General features: G+C 35.6%; 3 protein-coding genes across 6 annotated transcripts; 1 reads left to right on the forward strand and 2 right to left on the reverse strand.

Moving 5' to 3' along the window:
- The first annotated feature begins 1569 nt into the window (after positions 1–1569).
- On the forward strand, positions 1570–8247 carry LOC105768078 (uncharacterized). 2 transcript variants are annotated; one of them, XM_052631105.1, is made up of 19 exons: positions 1570–2034; positions 2576–2679; positions 2868–2954; positions 3062–3137; positions 3228–3302; positions 3416–3469; positions 3874–3936; positions 4043–4159; positions 4271–4365; positions 4473–4681; positions 4791–4888; positions 5048–5151; positions 5288–5453; positions 5578–5700; positions 6001–6083; positions 6387–6525; positions 6605–6634; positions 6869–6939; positions 7125–8247. In XM_052631105.1, the coding sequence occupies exons 1-19, from the start codon at positions 1996–1998 to the stop codon at positions 7921–7923; spliced, it is 2532 nt and encodes an 843-aa protein (XP_052487065.1). In that variant the 5' UTR covers positions 1570–1995; the 3' UTR covers positions 7924–8247. The 2 variants fall into 2 exon arrangements, with proteins under 2 accessions (XP_052487065.1, XP_012443268.1); XM_012587814.2 differs by having other exon boundaries at positions 1571–2034; positions 3877–3936.
- Positions 8248–10452: 2205 nt separating this feature from the next.
- LOC105768286 (auxin response factor 18) lies at positions 10453–14744 on the reverse strand. 2 transcript variants are annotated; one of them, XM_012588143.2, is made up of 4 exons: positions 12782–14744; positions 11095–11984; positions 10924–10989; positions 10453–10827 (listed from the first exon to the last, which is right to left on the reverse strand). In XM_012588143.2, exons 1-4 carry the CDS (start codon positions 13829–13831, stop codon positions 10824–10826), a joined length of 2010 nt encoding a protein of 669 aa, XP_012443597.1. In that variant the 5' UTR covers positions 13832–14744; the 3' UTR covers positions 10453–10823. The 2 variants fall into 2 exon arrangements, with proteins under 2 accessions (XP_012443597.1, XP_012443596.1); XM_012588142.2 differs by having other exon boundaries at positions 10453–10810; positions 12782–14739.
- Positions 14745–15438: 694 nt separating this feature from the next.
- LOC105768287 (GATA transcription factor 11) lies at positions 15439–18717 on the reverse strand. 2 transcript variants are annotated; one of them, XM_012588144.2, is made up of 3 exons: positions 18484–18633; positions 17528–17863; positions 15439–16456 (listed from the first exon to the last, which is right to left on the reverse strand). In XM_012588144.2, exons 2-3 carry the CDS (start codon positions 17828–17830, stop codon positions 15770–15772), a joined length of 990 nt encoding a protein of 329 aa, XP_012443598.1. In that variant the 5' UTR covers positions 17831–17863; positions 18484–18633; the 3' UTR covers positions 15439–15769. The 2 variants fall into 2 exon arrangements, with proteins under 2 accessions (XP_012443598.1, XP_052487554.1); XM_052631594.1 differs by lacking the exon at positions 17528–17863 and having other exon boundaries at positions 18484–18717.
- Between the last annotated feature and the right edge of the window lie 484 nt (positions 18718–19201).

Here is a 19201-nt window from a genome sequence, read left to right on the forward strand (position 1 = left end):
AGTAATTAATTAGATAATTTACCCAATATTTAATTAATCATATTAATATAACATATTTTTTACCCATATCATTTTATAATTTGTATTTAAGTTACTTTTATCTATTTTGTTGGCTGGGAAAGAAATTTAGTTCAATTTTTCAAAATTGAAATCAAAGTTTGAATTTTGGGTTTTGAGTTTTGAATCTAAAAAGCAAGCTATCACTATAATGCTGACAAATATTTTGTTGAATTGGATATATACAATTTTATAAAGCTATCACTAATGCTGACAATTAACATGTACAGCAGTCAGGTCTAGAAAGCACAAAAGTAAAACAATTTAAAATAAGCGACAATTTTTGGGTGTCGTTAAAAAGCACACACAAATATTTAAATTTTATTAAAATTTGGATTTGGTACTGCCAACCATGACTGCCGATGATCTAGAAAGGAAATGAGGGAGCTTTAAATGCAAACTTTTTAGTTTAGTGATTATTTAGTAATTTTTTAAAGTTGAGTGATTAAAATATAAATTTATTAATAGTTTAGTGATCTCAATCTAAATTTACCCTAAAATATTCATAAATTTGGGAAAATTACATTTCTAATCACCAAATTACTGTAAGTTTTTTTATTACTCAACTATGAAAAAATTATAAAATGATCGTCTAATTACTTGAACTTTTTTTCTTTTTGGTCACTATTCCTTAATTAGAAAAGCTAAATTCACAACTTTTAAAATTAGCATAATAATAACTTTAACCATCAATATTTACTTATTGTGTAATTTAGTCTTCTTTTTTTCAATTTTTCCCTTCTTTATGGCATTTTCACCTAAAACTAAAAAAAATTATCAACTAAATTTGATCGAAAATATACCAAAACTAGAAACACCCAAAAATCTAATATAATAATTTTAATCTTTTCTCATTATTTTAAAATAGACCCTTAATGTTACAAATAAAAGTTAAGTTTGCAGAAAAGTAAACAATGTGTAAATGTTAAGGGTTATTTTTTTGGAAGCAAGACTAAATTAACATAATGTATAAATGTTGAAAGTTAAAGTTGTTATTATGCCAATTTTAAAAGTTACGAAGTTATCTTTCCGTTAATAATTTAACACTAGTGACCAAAAAGTGAAATTTAAATATTTAGGTGATCATTTTGTAATTTTTTATAATTAAGTGATCAAAAATTACTAATAATTAACTGACTACCCATATTCTTTACCTTATAAATTTTTCAAATCTGATATTCACATTAAATATTTTTATATTATTTATTTTAACATAATTATAATTAATTTTAATTATCTGAAAACAATTATTTAAATCAAACAAAGCAATTAGCAAATTGCAATGGCTACCATTTTGAATCAACGAGTTCGCTAACATGTTAAAATTGTTTAAAATTTTCGCCTTTTGAATTCAACAATATTTATTTTACCAGATATTCTTTTAATAAAAAAAGATATGGTCAATTATATTTCAAAGGGAATATTTTACAATAAATTATAAAGAAAAAAATAAAAAATTACATTTTATACTTAAATGATTGAAGAATTTATTACATATGAGTTTTTCTTCAACCGAAGTCAAAGTTGTGACCTTAAAGGCTTGAAATGTCAGTTTAGATTGTCATTTCTTTAAAACTTGTGGATCAGTTTCTCACAAGCAGCTCACAAAGTCCATGCATCCATCAATCCATTCAACATACATACATGAAGATCTGACATACCCATCCCATGATTTTGTGAATTTCGGAATGCCTCTTTTCTTCATCGCCTCAGCCACTGCTACAAAAATTTTTTAGGGGCTTATCGATCTTCAGGCTTAGTGGACTTTTTTCTTTAATTAACCACAGCAAAAGTTAGTTTTTTTTTTTTTTAGAAAAAAATTGTTCTCATATTTACTCTTGAATCTCGCGGCTCCTTCCACAATTCCTAGATTCACTGGTTATTTTAGGGTTTATAGATCTATTCAGCTACTCTGCTTAATCTTTCCTCTCATTCACCATGTTCTGGCAACTCACAGCTCTATCCGCCTCTTCTCCCGTGAGTAATTTCATTTTTGTGCTACTTAATTAATTGTATTTTAATTATTGATTTCTGTAATCCTTACTCGAAACTTTGATTTTTTATTTTATTTTATCCTTTCCCTCCGTATTAATTTATTCCAGGTAATGAACTTGTTAAATTTTCATTAGGCTCGAATTAATTATTTTCTCTCAGCTTTCTTAATTTGGAATCTACTATGTTTTCGTCAATGGCATATCAAAGTAATTTCAGTGACTTAGATTTGTCAGCATTGTTTTCGTTGGAAAATTAATTGTTCAATTCTATGAATTCGTTTTGATTTTTATGCTAGTTTTGGAAGTAGGAAGTGGCCGGTTCCTTTTATTCGAAGCTGAAGTATCTTATTTTGTGATAACTGCTATTGATCCTATTTCGCAGAAATCTTTTAAGCTATGTTGATATGGTGTAGTTGGTTTCTAGGTTGATGTTTGGCCACTGTTTCCGGTATTGTTGACTGATTTATTAAATTTGTGTTTACAAGGATTATGGTACTTTCATTGACTGTGATATAATTTTGTAGGTGGATTCAATATTAGACAAGGAAAACTTTACTTTGGAAGAGCTTCTTGATGAGGAAGAAATAATCCAAGAGTGCAAAGCTTTGAATAGTCGACTCATCAATTTGTAATTTTGTCACTACATTATATTATGCTTTTCCTTTTTTTCCCCATTATTTTCTAGTCTAGTGCAATTGGTTGTACTTCAAAGTTTAAAGTTGATTTTCTGTAACTAAAATGGCTCAGTGTTTGTATAATCTGATTGAGAGTTACTCTTGTTTGATGCTCATCATGTATTGATATTTTTAAGTGCAGTCTACGAGATAGAGCCCAAGTTGAGCAGTTGTTGCAATATATTGTCGAAGAACCACCAGAGGATGCTGACAACAAACGGTCCTTCAAGTATGTCATTTTCATAAAATCAGGAACTAGACTTCTTTCTAGTTCCTTGTAACCTTTCTGATATTAATTATTCACTTTCCTGATGATTTGTTAATTGTTATATCTAGGTTTCCATTCATTGCCTGTGAGATATTTACATGTGAGATTGATGTCATTTTGAGGACTTTAGCTGAGGAGGAAGAGGTATTAGTTTCATTTTCAATCATGATCATGCATATTTAATTATTGAAATAGCTGTCATATTTGTTTCATATGGTTTTCCGTATGATGTAGTTGATGAACTTACTTTTCTCCTTCTTGGAACCGAACCGTCCTCATAGTGCATTGCTAGCTGGTTATTTCAGTAAGGTGTGCTTGTTCACGTTCTGATAAGTTTTTCTGTCCTGTTTTTTGTAATGTTTTCTTCGGATCCCCCTTTTATTATCAACAGTTGACCGGTTTCATTTGCATGGCTATTTTAGGTTGTTGTATGCCTTATGCTACGGAAGACTGTTCCACTTATGAACTATGTTCAAGTAAGTAAGCTGTATTGCATTCTTAGACTTCCTGCATATCTGTTCATATATATCTTTGTGTTGTTGGATGATGTGTTAAATAACCTGCAAATCTGGATAACTAGTGTAGTTCAGAACCCTTCATTCTTCCTTGATTGAATTATTTGACATGAGCATGCATATTGCACTTAGAAAAGTTCTCACCTGCAAGTTTGTTAATCCTACTGAATTAGTTGTGTAATTTATTCTGTGGATTATAAGCCCTTTTCATCTGGTCATTTTGTCATCTGTGCAGTACATGTAAAACCCCACAAGACTAGTGACTTGCATGTCAAAATTGGGTTTGTCAGTGGTTTATGATCTATGAACTACAAAGTATGGATGTGTTTATTTATTCATATGAATTTACTGAGATGGACTATTAGCAGGTGCATCAAGATGTGTTCTGCCAACTGGTTGATTTGATAGGAATCACATCCATCATGGAGGTACTATAGATTTTCTTTTCATTGTTTTATTGCAATAATGGATTTAAATGGTTTGGAATTTAATATGTTTGGGTCGAACATTGATATGAGATTCACCTTTTCACAGGTTTTGGTTCGGTTAGTAGCTGCTGATGATCATGTTTATCCAAATTTTTCGGATGTAATGCAATGGTTAGCTGATAGCAATTTGCTGGAAATGATTGTGGATAAATTGAGTCCATCAGTAAGTGAGAAAGTTTAGTTCTATTCTTTTTATGACATAATCCTGTATTAATATTTGCATGGCATAGCATGCTTTGTAATGAGTGTCAGACCTGTTTTTTATGATAACCAGTGTGCTCCTGAAGTTCATGCTAATGCGGCAGAAACATTATGTGCAATAACTCGGAATGTGCCATCAGCATTAGCCACAAAACTCTCTAGTCCAAGGTTTGTGAGATCTACTTCCTTCCTGTCTCCTTGCTACCTGCATCACCATTTCGATTCTCTATTGTTTATGTGATTTGACATGTAATTTTGAATATGCTCATGAACAGCTTTGTTGCAAGGATATTTGGTCATGCATTGGAAGATTCACATTCCAAATCTGGCCTTGTAAACTCACTCTCAGTTTGCATCTCATTGTTGGATCCAAAAAGATCAGCAATTAATTCTCCCTTGATGTATTCTTTCCGAAATCAACTTATGTATGAGCCTCCAATCCCTGTAAATTCAGAGACTATCAATGCAATGCTGCCTCAGCTTGGTGAGTGGATTTCCTTTGCTGCAAGTTGTATGTGATAGTTTTCAAATATCTTAGGTGCATTTAATGTGCAATTTAGCCATGGTGTTCAAGACTGCTTGTTTTTGTGCAGGTGACTTGCTCATGCTTTTGAATGTGTCATCTGATGAGAAAATTTTGCCTACCACTTATGGAGAATTGAGGCCACCTCTCGGGAAGCATCGTCTACAGGTTCGTTTATATTCTTGTTATAAATTTTGTGAGCCAACCAACATGGAATGCTCGAAGCCTGTTTGACTTATTTGGTGTTTTTGCACAATATCAGATTTTGTGTGGCCCTGCCTGAATGTTTATTGGATTATTTTTGCATTATTTTTCTATTTATTTCAGATTGTGGAGTTCATTGCGGTGCTGTTGAGAACTGGAAATGAAGCTGCACAGAAAGAATTGGTCAACTCAGGAGCTATTCGACGAGTTCTTGATCTTTTCTTTGAGTAAGCTCATGCTTAGAACTGTCATCTTGATTAAAGTGAAAGCATTTAATTGCAAGTTTGAATTTAGAAGAATGTACTTTGTTGGATCATTTTGTTAGCTGGCTAACATTCATTCTCCTTATTTGAAATTATGCAGGTACCCATACAACAATGCATTACACCATCATGTGGAGAGTATAATGTTATCTTGTTTGGAAAGCAAGAATGATGCTATAGTTGATCATCTTCTTCAAGAATGTGATTTGATTGGGAAATTTCTCCAAACTGACAAACATCAAATTCTTTCCAGTGACAGTAATCAGGTGGATGTTAATCATGTTGCTATTATCCTGTTCAGCTAACAGGCATTATAACTAGTATAATCAGAAGCCGTTTCGAATGCTACCTGATTAAGCAGTTGGCCTAATCCTTTTTTTGGTCAAACAGCCAACTTTAGTTGCTGCTGGAAAACGTGCAACACGGGTTGGGAACATTGGGCACATTACACGTATCTCAAATAAACTTGTACAGTTGGGATGCAGCAACAGCCGCATTCAGGCATGTCTACAGGTATGGAATTTGCTATGTGTTAATGTTGTATGAGTGCTCAAGATCTTATGGCCAGTGGGTGCATTTTTTTATTTAACAACTTTTGTTATAAATAAAATTGGGGTATGAACCTTTTTATGCTGTCTGATAGATCTTAATTAAGTTCATCACAATTAGTTGTGTTATTTGGCACACTGGTGGTATCTTTCATTGGCTGGACTTGCATGGTTGGATATGTATGTTGGATTAGGCAATTTTATTGCGTTCTTTATCGCTTATTTTTTGTGGATTTGCTGACACAAGTTCATACATTCTGTACAGGAAAATAGTGAATGGAATGAATGGCAAGCTAAGGTTCTGCAAGAGCGTAATGCAGTTGAAAATGTTTATAGATGGGCTTGTGGGTATGCTCTTGCTTCACTTCTGATATGCATTGCAGCCAGATGAGTAGGATACATGATTGAAGGTCAATTATCTCTAGATTCTATATGTGCTTGATATGGCATTTGTGAGCGCGCTCGCACTCATGGACTCTGGTTAATGGCAGATTTGTAGCGTATAATGACATAAATTTGACTTATAGTTCTCTCTTTTAAATTATCTATGGCTTTTTATAGCATTATTGCTGTTTGCAGAAACTGCATCGGTGGGGAGCTAACAGAAAAGTCTTTTAAAGAGTCTCATATATTTTCCCTTCTCATGTGCAGCCGTCCAACATCATTGCAAGACAGAACGAGGGATAGTGATGAAGATGATCTTCATGATAGAGATTATGATGTTGCAGCTTTAGCAAATAACCTAAGCCAGGCTTTCAGATACAGAATGCATGGGAATGATGATAATGAAGTATGTAGTTTGGCTTCTATAACTGTCTATTAATTCCACATGTTTTCTCTACTTATTGTTTTTATTTAACTGCTTTCAGGAGCAAGGTGCTCTTGATCGAGATGATGAGGTGAGAGACTGAATTCTTTTAATTAATTGGAAATTGATTCTCTATGTTTGCTTATAAGGCCAATAAGTCGTTTTTCCAATGGCTTCTCTATTTGCCTGTTAAGACACTGATGATAATATAAGCTAGGGTAGATGTTAAGATCAGCATGAGTGATGGAGAACCAAACAAATAGGAAAAAATCTTCTTCAGTTTTTGACATCAAATGAATAGTTAATTTATGTTATCAATTTGCAGGATGTATACTTTGATGATGAATCTGCTGAGGTGGTCATATCATCCTTGAGGCTTGGTGATGAACAAGGAAGGTGAGTTTTCTTGTCATTACTCAATAGTAATGGAGTAATTGGTTGATGAGGTTCATGATGGACCAGCCGATGGGTAATGTTGTGGAAGACCATCCTATTGCCTTGGCTTTCATATCAGCACAGTTTATATTGTTTTGTTAAAGCAGCCATATTAATGGAGATTACAACCCATGTTTAATGAGCAGCCTGTTCACAAATTCCAACTGGTTTGCATTCCAAGATGACAGAACCGGTAATGCACCTGCGGCCACATCCCCCACAGAGGTGATGACTGAGATGAACTTGAATGGCACTGCAAATGGTGGTAACAGCAGTAGTGATGATGAAGTGGTAGTTGGAGAGGAAGATGAGTTGAATGAAAACAGCCAGTCAGTGAATAGCACGTCTACTTCAGATGTGATGAACGAATTTAACAATTTTATGAGCCGTGGAGACTTGAGTCCACAAGGGGAGAAAGCCAATGCTACTCAAGATATGGGATTCTTCAGGTTTGAGACAACAGAAAACGAGTTATTTGGAGACAGGTCTTTACCTGAGTGGGTGAGATGGGGAGAATATTCAGACTTGCAAGTAGGTGGTTCAAGCAAGAATCCGTTTCTTGATGATGACAGCTCAGATGTCAACCTACCCAGCCAAACTGAGACAATGGTAACCGATGTTGCCCCCCCCTTAAATGGTTCCTCAGATTCCATGGATTTAAGTGAAGGATCAGAGGGCAGTGATACAAATCAGAAATCTCCACCATTGGTGCCCTCTTTGTTTGAAGAGGATGTTGAATTTGTAGGTGTGGAATTAGAAGGTACAGAGAAGGCAATGGAACAAGCATTAAAAGAAGGGATAGTTGGGGAAGCAGGGCAGTTGAAGAGGAGCAGTGTTCCAAAGGTACCGGAAAAGGAGAATCCTGATGATGATGGAGCTGGAATGCAGGAGTTTAATGATTCAAACTATTGGAGGGTTGATCAAGAGGTTTCTGTTTCAGAATAATGCTTGGATGAAAGATGTTTTCTGCTGAACCTGAAAGTTGGACTTGAATCTCGGACCCAGAATCGAAGATTTGGTTGGTGAGGAGGGCTGAAGCTGTAAAACAAACTTCATATGTACATTATAATTTTGTTTCCACGTGGTATGATAATGATTACTACTGTTCATTAGTTATTGCCGCTGCTGCCGTTGTTGTTATTATTATTCAAGGTTTTGTTTCTTTCTTCCTGTTAGTCTGATTTTCAAGGGTTTAGGGTTTCCCTGTCACGTCAAATTTTTAGAACTTAATTAATTTCAATGGCTGGAATAACTCCGCAGTTGTCCAAATCGTTGTTTTTTTTTTTCTTTAATGTTGGCATTCTTTGCTTTGCAGTTTGATTGTTTGTATCTGTAATAGACAGGGAGGGCCGAGTCGGATCATGTACGTGTTAGATATAATATGAACATCGGGTTGCAAATCCAAGTATGAAGATGCCACCGAAGTGGCATGTTTTAACGGCCCATGGTATTTTGTTGCTCTCATCAGTTTATTCATGTTACCAAGGAAAAGACAATTCCAGATGTTCCGTGTAAGGTAAACCTGGCTGTATGAGCGTTACTCAAACCTTCATTGCTTGTTTGAATAATGAGATACACACCATCTCTTTTCTTTCTCTTAATCATTGATCGTAGTCGTGTATTTTGACTACCACCATGTCCATTAAGTGATTGTTCTTTTTCATTTATTTCAAAGGCTTTTCCCTGGTTCATCGACCTCCAAAATTATGAATGTATGTTTATACCCCCAATCAGTTGTCGTTGGTCCGTCCTTTTCTTGAATGATAGATGTCACGCAAACCTTACCTTACTGTATTTTTAGGAGGATGAGGTATTCTCTCACTATTTTAATTTGAATTTTGTTAACCAGTTCCTTGAACTTACCTTTTAATATTAGTTTCATGAATAACTTTATCATTAATTAGTCACACGTATCTTCCACTACAAATTAAAGATATTCTTTGTTTTTGAAAGGAAATTACAGATATTCTTAATGATAGTGGCTTTTAACAATTATGTCTCTTTTATTCTTTTTAATCTAAAATCATAAGATTTTGGCAACGCCAAACTAATCCTTTCAAATTCTATCATCACCCATTCCTTTCAATATAGTATTGTTTTCTAATCTGTTTAAGATATTCTAATTTTTCTAATTAAAATTAAAAGAAGTTATATATAGTAATAATTGGCTTAATTATGATATGATCATTGAACTGTATCTGCTTTAGTTAAAATAGATAAAAATTATTATGGGAATTAGGTAAGATGGTAAGGGTCTCTCTTACGTTAATAAGTAGTCGAGAGTTTAATCCTCGTTTTGGGTATGGGACAGTTTTAAAATTTGTGGCCAATGTCTACTCCTTAATGAGTTTACAGAACGTGGAGGTTCAATCACTTAACTCGCTGTAGTGAATGCCTTAGGAAACAAAAAAAAAAAAAGAGACAAATGATAATTGAGGTACTAAAGTGTGAAGAAGATTAAGTACTAAAGTGAAAAAATAATTTATAGGTCAAATGGTGCATAAAATCCCAAATAGTTTTATATAAAGTTTTGGTAGAATAATCAATATATAATTATAAATTTAATTTGTAATGTATACTTTTTATTATTATTTTCACCCTAAATCTTCAAATTTGAATTAAAATGTTTTTCTTTAACCTAAACAATTGACGAGATTATTAAAATTTAATAGTAATATGATAATCTAACTGACAATTGACATGTAATTTGTAAAAATTCATAAAAATAACTTCAATAACGAATTATATGTGAAAAGACTTGTCGGTTACAACTTTAATGCTATTAAGATTTGAGTAGTTGAGTTTAATCAATTTTACATAAAAAATAATTAATTAAAATTTAAAATCTTAATTGATTATGCATATTAATTTTTATTTTAATGATTAAAGCTGAAATTGTTTTTAAGGCGAACGTGTCAAAAAGTTAAAACGTATGAGACTAAAATTTACTATCATGTTTTCACCAAATTTTTTTTTTTTTTTACTATCATGCTACTATAAGTAAGAGAGTTGAAAATATCACGAGAAGTTAAAATCTCAGCATATTTGTAATCTGTGCTTTTTTTTCGACTGTGATCTTGATGAGATGAGATAATGATATCGTCTCTTTCCTATTTTAAGTTAAAACGGAGGAAATCACGATCCTACATCATTAACTGTGAAATCAATCTCAGCCGCACAACATTTGGAAAATTACGTTTTTCACCTTCCAAAATGACAAAAACACTAAAATGAACCACACGAACGGGGATTTAACGCCACGTCATCATATCTCTGTCGTTTACATGCATGCTTATTTATGAGAACGACCTTTTTTCTCCTTTTTAATGAAATTAATGAATTAAACAAAAAGAAATTTTTAATACTTTAAAAAAGAATTTTCATAATATGAACACTTGTACTAATAAAATACTAGTATTCACAGTTTTTTCACGTCTGTTATAGGTGAAGAATGAAAGAACGAAAAGAAGCTGGTTTTATCTCAGAAGGGGTTATTTTGATTTGCATTAAGAAACAGAAATCCTTAACAGTTGAAGTTTGAATTGATGGATTCATAACCATCATCAACATAAACTCATAAAAACATTCAGCAAATTCTAAGACATAAATCTTCTTTTTGAACACAAATATTTGACTAAGAAACTTCTTACAGACATCCCCCCTAAGAGGAACTTAAAACACTTTCATGGTGTTGTGCAACTTCTAGAGCGATCCATCATCCATGTTTTTCTCAAATACTGGTGTTCTGAATCATGCAAATATGCTCAAGGGACCTCTCTTATTTGGCCCTTCTAGTCTGTTTTTGGCAGTTCGAATCCCTGTGAGCCATGACCTGGGAAAACATGTTATCTGGATCGTCAAGAACAAGTTGACTTACAAGCTTGTATTCAACTCGAAACTCATTGGAGGAAAAAGAAACGGAGCATTGAGAAAGTTTTAACTCACCTTCCATCGGTATCATTGCGTGAATCCATCCTTATGTTCAATCTTTTGACCGTCTTCATAAAAGTACTACGGTACCAATGTGAAGGAAGTTTTGAAGATTTAAAATTCGTTAATTTCATAATAGCAAAGACCAAAAGACAAAAAGATAAACGTGGTTTTTCAATTTGTTACCTGAATGGTTCATCTCCAGTTTGTTTGACAGCACCTGTTGCATCTCGATACAAGACATGGCCCAACATCTCTGATCTTTCTCTTCCAAACATGTTAGCCAACCTCATGTATAGATCTTCATAAGAACCGAGAACTGTGAGGTCAAGAGTTCGTCCCACATCCTCAGATTCCAAGAATACCTTGCAATGACCAGTGGCTGAGCCAGGTTCTGGGGCTTGATAGTCCTGCTGCCACAATAATCTGGTAGTAAATGACTTCTCTGGAGACAATTGATTCTCGAGAGCAGATTCTGAACCATTGGAATAATCTTTTCTTTTGTCTTCATTCTCGAGAGCAGTTTTTACTCCAGTTGAACAGCTCCGAGAGAGCTGCTGCTCGGTAAGTATTGGCTGACCAAAGAGTAAAAACTGGTGTCTCTTTCCGTTTTCAGATTTCTTCTTTGGACTAGAATTCCCTACTGTTAATAAGCACGATAGATTATCATCGTTACTGTCTGTGTGCTTTGTCATTGAGATGCCATTAGGAACTCGAGCTTGCGGATCAAACAGCTGGAAGCCAGACGGAAACAGTCCGGACTTCAGTTTATTAAGATGGGGATCTGATGAAGATAATCTGACTTGAGCATGCCTGGCTCCCTGTATGCCTGCAGGAGCATTATCAGATAAACAACATAATGGGTTGCTTGACCTGAGGGGATGACCGGAAAACGATGGCATCGGAAATTGTTCAACAAGGGGGAAATCGAGGTGCTCAGGAAGCCTCAACTTCTTTCTGGGGGTCACTGTTGAGAAGGGTGACAGGTGGACGGGAAGCATGTTAGGTACCAATTCAACCAACCAGGGACTCACGCGTTCAACATTTTGCAGCAAATCTGGTTCATCCCATGTTACCTGCAATAGTGATTATAAATTAAGTGCAGGCTGCTAAAAGCCAAACGGAAACACAGCCCTTGTACAGAAAAATTAAATAAGCTGCATCAGATTCCTGTTTTAACGAGCATTTCATTTTATATAATGAAAGCACAAATCGAACTATTTTCATCCAAAACGAAAAAATATAGTCACAATTTGACGCGTGTTGATATCTTTGTCAGAAAACAGATTACAATTGTCCTGAAATTAATTCAGCAAATGCACCAGAATCCAGAAACAACCAAATTGCAAATAATATTCAGGAGAAATCAATTAAATGGAGAAAAATGAAAAAAGAAGAAGATAGAGTAGCATTTTTGTTGTAACAATACATGAACCACCGACAATCGTGTTAGCAAGTGAGTCCTGCAATGGTGAAGCAAGACATACACTTGACTTGCCTAATAAGTAAGGAAAGGATTGAATTGGCCTTCATGACATGACCATAATCCAGGAAATAACATACCAGAAACAGAGTATTTATGGTCACATAATGTCTGCAATTAATCGACTGAATCCATCAGAAGTAATGCAAGAGATTAAAGATGAGAGATCTGATATAGCAGAGCTTGAAAAGGACCAGCAAGAGTTGGAAATATAATACACCAACCGTCATTATAGTTCTGCAAGCAAGAGCTAATGCTAATCTGTACTTCAATAACGCCTATATTTAATTCACCTAGTCCATTCCAAAGACACGATTTACACTAAGGGATTCCTGAGTTAAAGGTACAAGATTCAACAACACCAAATAAACATGAACAGGGTTAAAGTACCTGAAGAAGGCGCCACGGGGAATTAGGCCATCGAAGGGGGTCTGCAATATGAACAGAAGATACAGTCCCCATGAACCAACTAATCCTAGAACAATCCTCGGTCTCGAAAGCCATCTTGAACCTCATCAAAGAACACCAAGGAACCCTCATTGCCGCCCTTACTACAGATGCCTTAACACAAAACTCCGGTGTGCTTGCTCTCGGATAGTAAACTATCTCAAAAGGCTGGCCATTAGCGGCAAGCCCCACTGCCTCCACAACAGCCTCTGCTCTCACTTTTCCCTTCCCTCTCGGATTCCCTTTTCGGGTTATCTTACTCTCATCCTCCTTCAAGAAACCTGAAAACCCTCCATAAGGACTAACGTAGTTTCCATTTCCAAGACCAGATTCAGCTCCAGTATCATTCCCCCGCTTGGCCCGCCTTATCCCAACACAAAGCTCACCGTTTTCGGCTCTCAAGAACACAATGGAGTCCCCAGCAACAAGTTTCTTATGGTTAACGAAACTACTCCAGCCGGTAGTCAATAAATGTCTCCTAGGTGTTCCCCTATAGATATGCCTAAACTTCCAAATCTCACCATGAACATCCCTGGCAATCACAGTTTGAACCGGAGGATCGGCAGTGTAATCCAGTCTCGGAAATATGGTTTCAGCACAATATCTGGGAACCGAAAAACCACCCCCGTTGTTTGCATCGGATTGAGTCAATGTCTTAGCAAAAGAAGCAGGCTTTTCCACATTATCAGACCCACCACCCAAAACGGCAACGTTCTCGAGATCAGGCTCAGTGTTGGGCAATGGTACAAGCATGATCTTGGCATACACTTCATCGGTTTCAGCATCAGCCAAGAATTTGACAGAAGCCACCCGGCAAAGAACTAGAGCCGGGATTGGAGGAGAAGATGAAAAATCGACCGGAGATAAAGAGTGTTCGGCATGGCCTTGAGGAAAGTAGAAGACTTTGGAGTTCACTGGTGGAATTTGAACCATGGATCCAGCACAGGCATGCCATAGCTGAGGATCCAAGCTCTTTTCTGCCTCTTTTCTCATTTCTTTCTTTCAAGTTGGGGTTTAGGTTTTAGGGACAAACAACTCAGGGATTGGTTATTAAATTCAAGATTGAGAAACATGAACTGGGAAGTGAAAACCAGTTCATTAAATTTTAGGACATCAATTAAAAACCTCTCTCACCCTTTTATTAAAACACCCCCAAAAAAAAGAAGACACCCTTTTAATGCAAAGCTTCCTTTCCTTTTTCTCTCTCATCTTTGCATGACGATCAAATAGTATTAAGAAAAAGACAAGCGAAGGAGACAGAACATCTTTGCAGGCTTCTCAAACCAACGGGGTTTGGTTTAATTGTAGAGAGAGAAAAAGATTGAAAAGAACATTGATCCCTTATCAGAAATCAGGTATGGAGACAACTACCATAATATATTTATATCCAAAACTCCAAAGTCCAAACTCAAAGCTTCCTCTCTTTTCTTTTTTTTTTTCTCTCTCTCTATGAAGACCCGATTGTTTGTGGAATCTTTTGAACCTTTTAAAGATCTTTAAACCGAACTCTCTCTAGACAACAGGAACAGAACAAACAAAGAAGAGATCCCAGATCAAACAAAAAAGGTTCAAATTTTTAGAAAGTGGATTATGGGGTTAAAATCTCATGAGATGACATAAAAGGAAAAGTGAATAAAAATGAATATCGCCGCGACAGAATATGGCGTAAAAGAGAGAAGAAAATTCGTCTGTTGTGACGGTACAGTAATCTGAAACAAACCTAAGAGAGACCACTAGAAGTCGGTTAACTATAGTTAATTTTCCTGATAAGCTAAACTGTAGTTTAAATGATAGTTAACTTAGCTAATTGGATTGGATTGGAACTGGACTGACTGACTTGGTTCTGTTTTCTCAGCATGTTTCCACTTTTCAGGCGCGTGATTCGACAATTTCTTCACCGAATCTGGCTGATGAGCAGCAACTTTTTTTGTTTTTGTGGGGGATTTTGCGATTTTTTGGTCGGAGGTTACGAGGAAAAAGTGGATGGTTACACACTAGTTACATGAGTGTTAATATTTTACAGAATTTTTATAATATATTTCAAATTATATAAATAAATGTCACGATAATAAATTAGGAAATGCGATTTTTTATTACTTTTACAAAATATTAAAGGAAATTGTTGAGACGGCATGGTAGTCCTGCGTGAGTAAGAAATGAGTTACTGTTTGTTGACTGAGTACGTAACTTTTTTATATTAAGAAAATTGGTGGCCATCATTTTCTTAGGCCAACCATTTTTAATGACCTAAACCTAAAACCAAAAAAAAAATCGTCACATGAAAGCAGTCCAAATAGCAAAGCAATTGGCTAAAACATAAACTTTTTTATTCTAAAACATAATCTTTTCCTCTTAAATTTTCTATTATTGTTCCTTTTCCTCTCACAAAATAAAATCTGCTCTTCTTTTTTTTTTTTTTGTTTCTCATAATAATAATAGACCTTATCGTTCTAAAGTCTGAAGAGACAGACCGAGACCCAACATAGTTAAGGCTTGTAATGATCCACGTGGCAAGATTTGGGCCATTTTTGGGTTCTGGCCCAATTGGCCTATATTACATTTAGTTTCCTACTAGATTACAAAATATCTCAAGACGTGTATTCTGGAAAACAAGAAAAAAGTAAAAAGATTAGATTTAACAGTTACAAGAATAAATGAATGAGGTGAGAGACCTGATACTGTCAAACACAAACTTGTTAAACCTAACTTTTGAAAAATCAACCCTTCGATCATCCTCTACTTCACTAAAATATTTCCTGCCTGCCAAACATGTCAATCATCTAACATCCTACTTATTCCATCAATGTACACACTGAGAAACAAGGAACGACACAAAAAGAACATATATGTATATAAAAAAGACACAACAATGGAGAAGCTCACTCTACTAAGCTTTTTCTGAACTAATAGTGACCAATGCATCTGCAGCTGTTACCGGAATGACATTTTGGGTGGGATCGACGACAACGACAACGGCAACTTGGCTTTTTTCCTCATCTCTACCACCTTCTTATGAGAGTTGGAATGCATCGATGCAACAAACGTCGGACTAGCCGCAGGACGATACTCTGGAAAAAGGCGGCCAGACCGGTACCGAACACCACATGCATTACAAAGGGTCTTGGGTCCCATTGGCCCTTCTCTCCATTGTGGTGTTTCTGTAACTTCGCAGTGCGTACATTTCATAATAACAATAGGCTGTAGAGAAGGGGGTTTCTTGGTCTCATTGCAACCCGAAAGCAATGTCAGGTTCTTTTTCTTCTTCTGTCTCTTTTTGGCAGGTTTCTCAGTAGGATTGTTTTCTGATTCTGACTCAGAACCAACCACATAATTAGTTCCTCTGGAGGCAGAGGATGTGGAGGATATTGAAGAAAATATGAACTGCTGGTTAAAGGTAGATGCTGGTCTGCGCTTGCTTCGACCTCTCTTCTTCACCAGGAAACTTAGTTTGGGGTCGATAGGTGTGGGATTTGCAGCGGAGCAAGGGCTACTGCTTTCAAGCACGGATACTGGACTGGAAGTCTGGAACCAGGTCGAACCTTTCACATCAGTGCAGTCGCTGTGTGGGGTAATGCTGGTAGTGCTTGAGAGCTGGTTTAGTTGTGAAGATCCATCACACTACAAAGGGGAAGAAGAATTTGGTAAAGAGTCAGATATGAGGTTAAGGAAGATTTAGCCTATCTTTCTCTGCAATAAAATAATGATAAGGCCAAAAAAGCCACTCAAGAGATTAGTTATTCATCTTTATGGCAGTTGTACGAGAGTTCAATTGAAAATAGTAACAGAAAGACAACCAACAATTGCATAAATTTCTTATAAAATTTAGCAGAAAAGGTACCACTCTGGTATTGAACATCAATCATATCACAATCAACAGCATTATCAGGTGGTCCCATACACTTATTGGCATCGCAAACCAGGCACTGGTTGGGCCTACTTGCTTGCTTGGACCATACAGCTGTACCACAGCGTAACAGCATGTGGTGCACCAGTGCACATGATATGCCCATGTTTCTTATTGCAAAGCAGCACAAAATTTTTGCAAAGTACAACATTTGATTATAGTCTCAATCTCTTGAACCATATTCAATTGCCACATTTAATAACCTGCTTTAGCCAAGGCTCTGGCAGAGCATCCTTCACAGAATGTGCAACTGCACTCAGGGGGTGTGAAACACTGCATATCTTGGAAGCAAAGTTACTTCCACCATAACATTGCTTTTTAATGAAGCATGAATGAAAGATCTTACAGTTGTTGACTGAAAAAAAAAACTACGAAAGCTGCTCACATGCAGTCAACTAAGCAGTTGGTATGACAGCATGCACAAAGTAGATCATAAACTCTAGCCCAAACGTAATAGAGACCTCCACAAACCATTAGAGGGTAAAATTTCAAGATAAAATCATGATATGCAAGGCACAGTTAAGTCCATGTCATGATTGATATTTTGAATGTTTCTTAGTAAAAAGGCTCCTTAAGTAGAAAAGGGTCGTTACGAGCTTGTACACCAGATTTTTTCAACCAATATTTTATACTTGAGTTACAAAAGAATCGATGCACTAATAGTCGCGTTCGCTTCAAAGACTTTCAACTCTAAAACACTTCTGAAAAACAAATTCAGGCCAATGGTAAATTAACAGCTGCACGCACATCAGATGGTATAGAAAGGGAAAACAAGTGTAACTCACAGAATCGGTAAGGTTTTGGGCCAAACTATCACTGAAGAAATCACCATAGAACCCGGAAGATAAGCTGGCCAAAACATTGGTAGGTGGCGGCTCTAAGTTTTCAAAATCACAATCCCAGTCTTCACCACCATCATTGTTCTCTTCCACGGGCAGAAGAAAATTATTTACGTCCTCTATACTACCATTGCCATCAGGTCCTTCAACGTCTTCCAATGGCAAATCCAAATACTTTATTACGTCATCAAAGAAATCATCGTTGGGCCCAACCCCATTGTAGCCTTTGTCAAACCAAGATTTACTCATAATTTATCTTAGAATTTTCTATTCTCTATTTTTCTGCTCACAATATAGAAGGAAAAAAAGTTAATTACTATTATATGATAATGTAAATGCGTTTAATTTAAGTAAAGAGTCGTTATCTCATAAGGAAACGAGCTTATCTATCTAAAATTACGGGTTTATATAAATATATATGTTTTTTTACAAAGCAGTAATACCTTCAGCAATAACTTCTGTATCGTATAGAATCTAAACAATTTTGAAGCAATTAAGTAAAGTAATATTTAGGCAATAATATTAATAATTGTTAATAAAGTTCCCTACCCTATTTAGGTAAAGCCCCTTTCTAAGTCGTCATTTTAGTATGAAAATTAACCAAAAAAAAAAATAATAATAATAACACCAGTACTAACAGCTCAAAGAACTTTTTTTTTATTAAAAGAGCTTGTTTGGATACATGGAAAATGAAATGCAGCAAAAGAGAAAGTTGAACGTTAGTAAATGATAACAGAGAGAAAAAGGTGGTATCATTTTCTGACTAAACGAACAGAAAACGTAACTGAAACGCAGAAGAGAAAGTGAAAAATGCAAATAAACGCAAACAAATTTTTTCTAAGAAAAAAAAAGAAAAGCGGGCAAAAAAGCAAAGAGAGAGCGAGAGAGAGGGGGGGGGGGACCTGGTTTGAAGAAGAAGGTTGAAGGCGAGTTCGTTGTTTCTTGTTTGGATCAGAGGAAAATGAGAAAGGAGGGAGGGATAGGGATTCCTTTGCATCTATAGAACTTTTAGGGATTTTAGTGAGAGGAAGAGAGTAAAAGTTCATGTGAGAAAGCGCACATGGGAGGTGGCTGTGCGCCTACGGTTTTCCCTAGCCTTTTAAATTTAATCACAGCTCACTCCTCTCTCAATCTTCATCAAATGTTGGGAAAATGTTAGTATTATATTGTTAGTGTTAGCAAATAAAACCAAACGGTAGGGACTAAGGAGGGAGTAAATGATATTTTAAATTGTAAATTTGAAATGCCTGGGTGGGAGGGGGTTACACTTAATAATGGAGTTAAAATTTAATTAAAATGAAAATGATTTGGAGGGTGGGCAACTGGCAAGGTTTTAGATCTAAAATGGGTTTAAATTATGTTAAAAGAAAAGATCGAAGAGATCACCGACGAGTTGGAGGCTTCATTTGATTTGGTATTGCAATTTGGGTCCCATTGCCAATTATTTACTTCCACCTTCTTCCCACATGCTGCTGTGGGTCCCCTGAGATGGGGGGTTGGAACTTTGAACCTTATTTCTATTTGCTTTTTTTATATTATTAGATTTAGTTATCTATTTTCGTGTTATTATAACACGAAATGAAAAAAAAATTTATTAAATATATCATATTAATTATATTT

The sequence above is a fragment of the Gossypium raimondii genome, chromosome 5 (genome assembly GCF_025698545.1).
Source record: "Gossypium raimondii isolate GPD5lz chromosome 5, ASM2569854v1, whole genome shotgun sequence".
Classification (NCBI taxonomy): Eukaryota; Viridiplantae; Streptophyta; class Magnoliopsida; order Malvales; family Malvaceae; genus Gossypium; species Gossypium raimondii.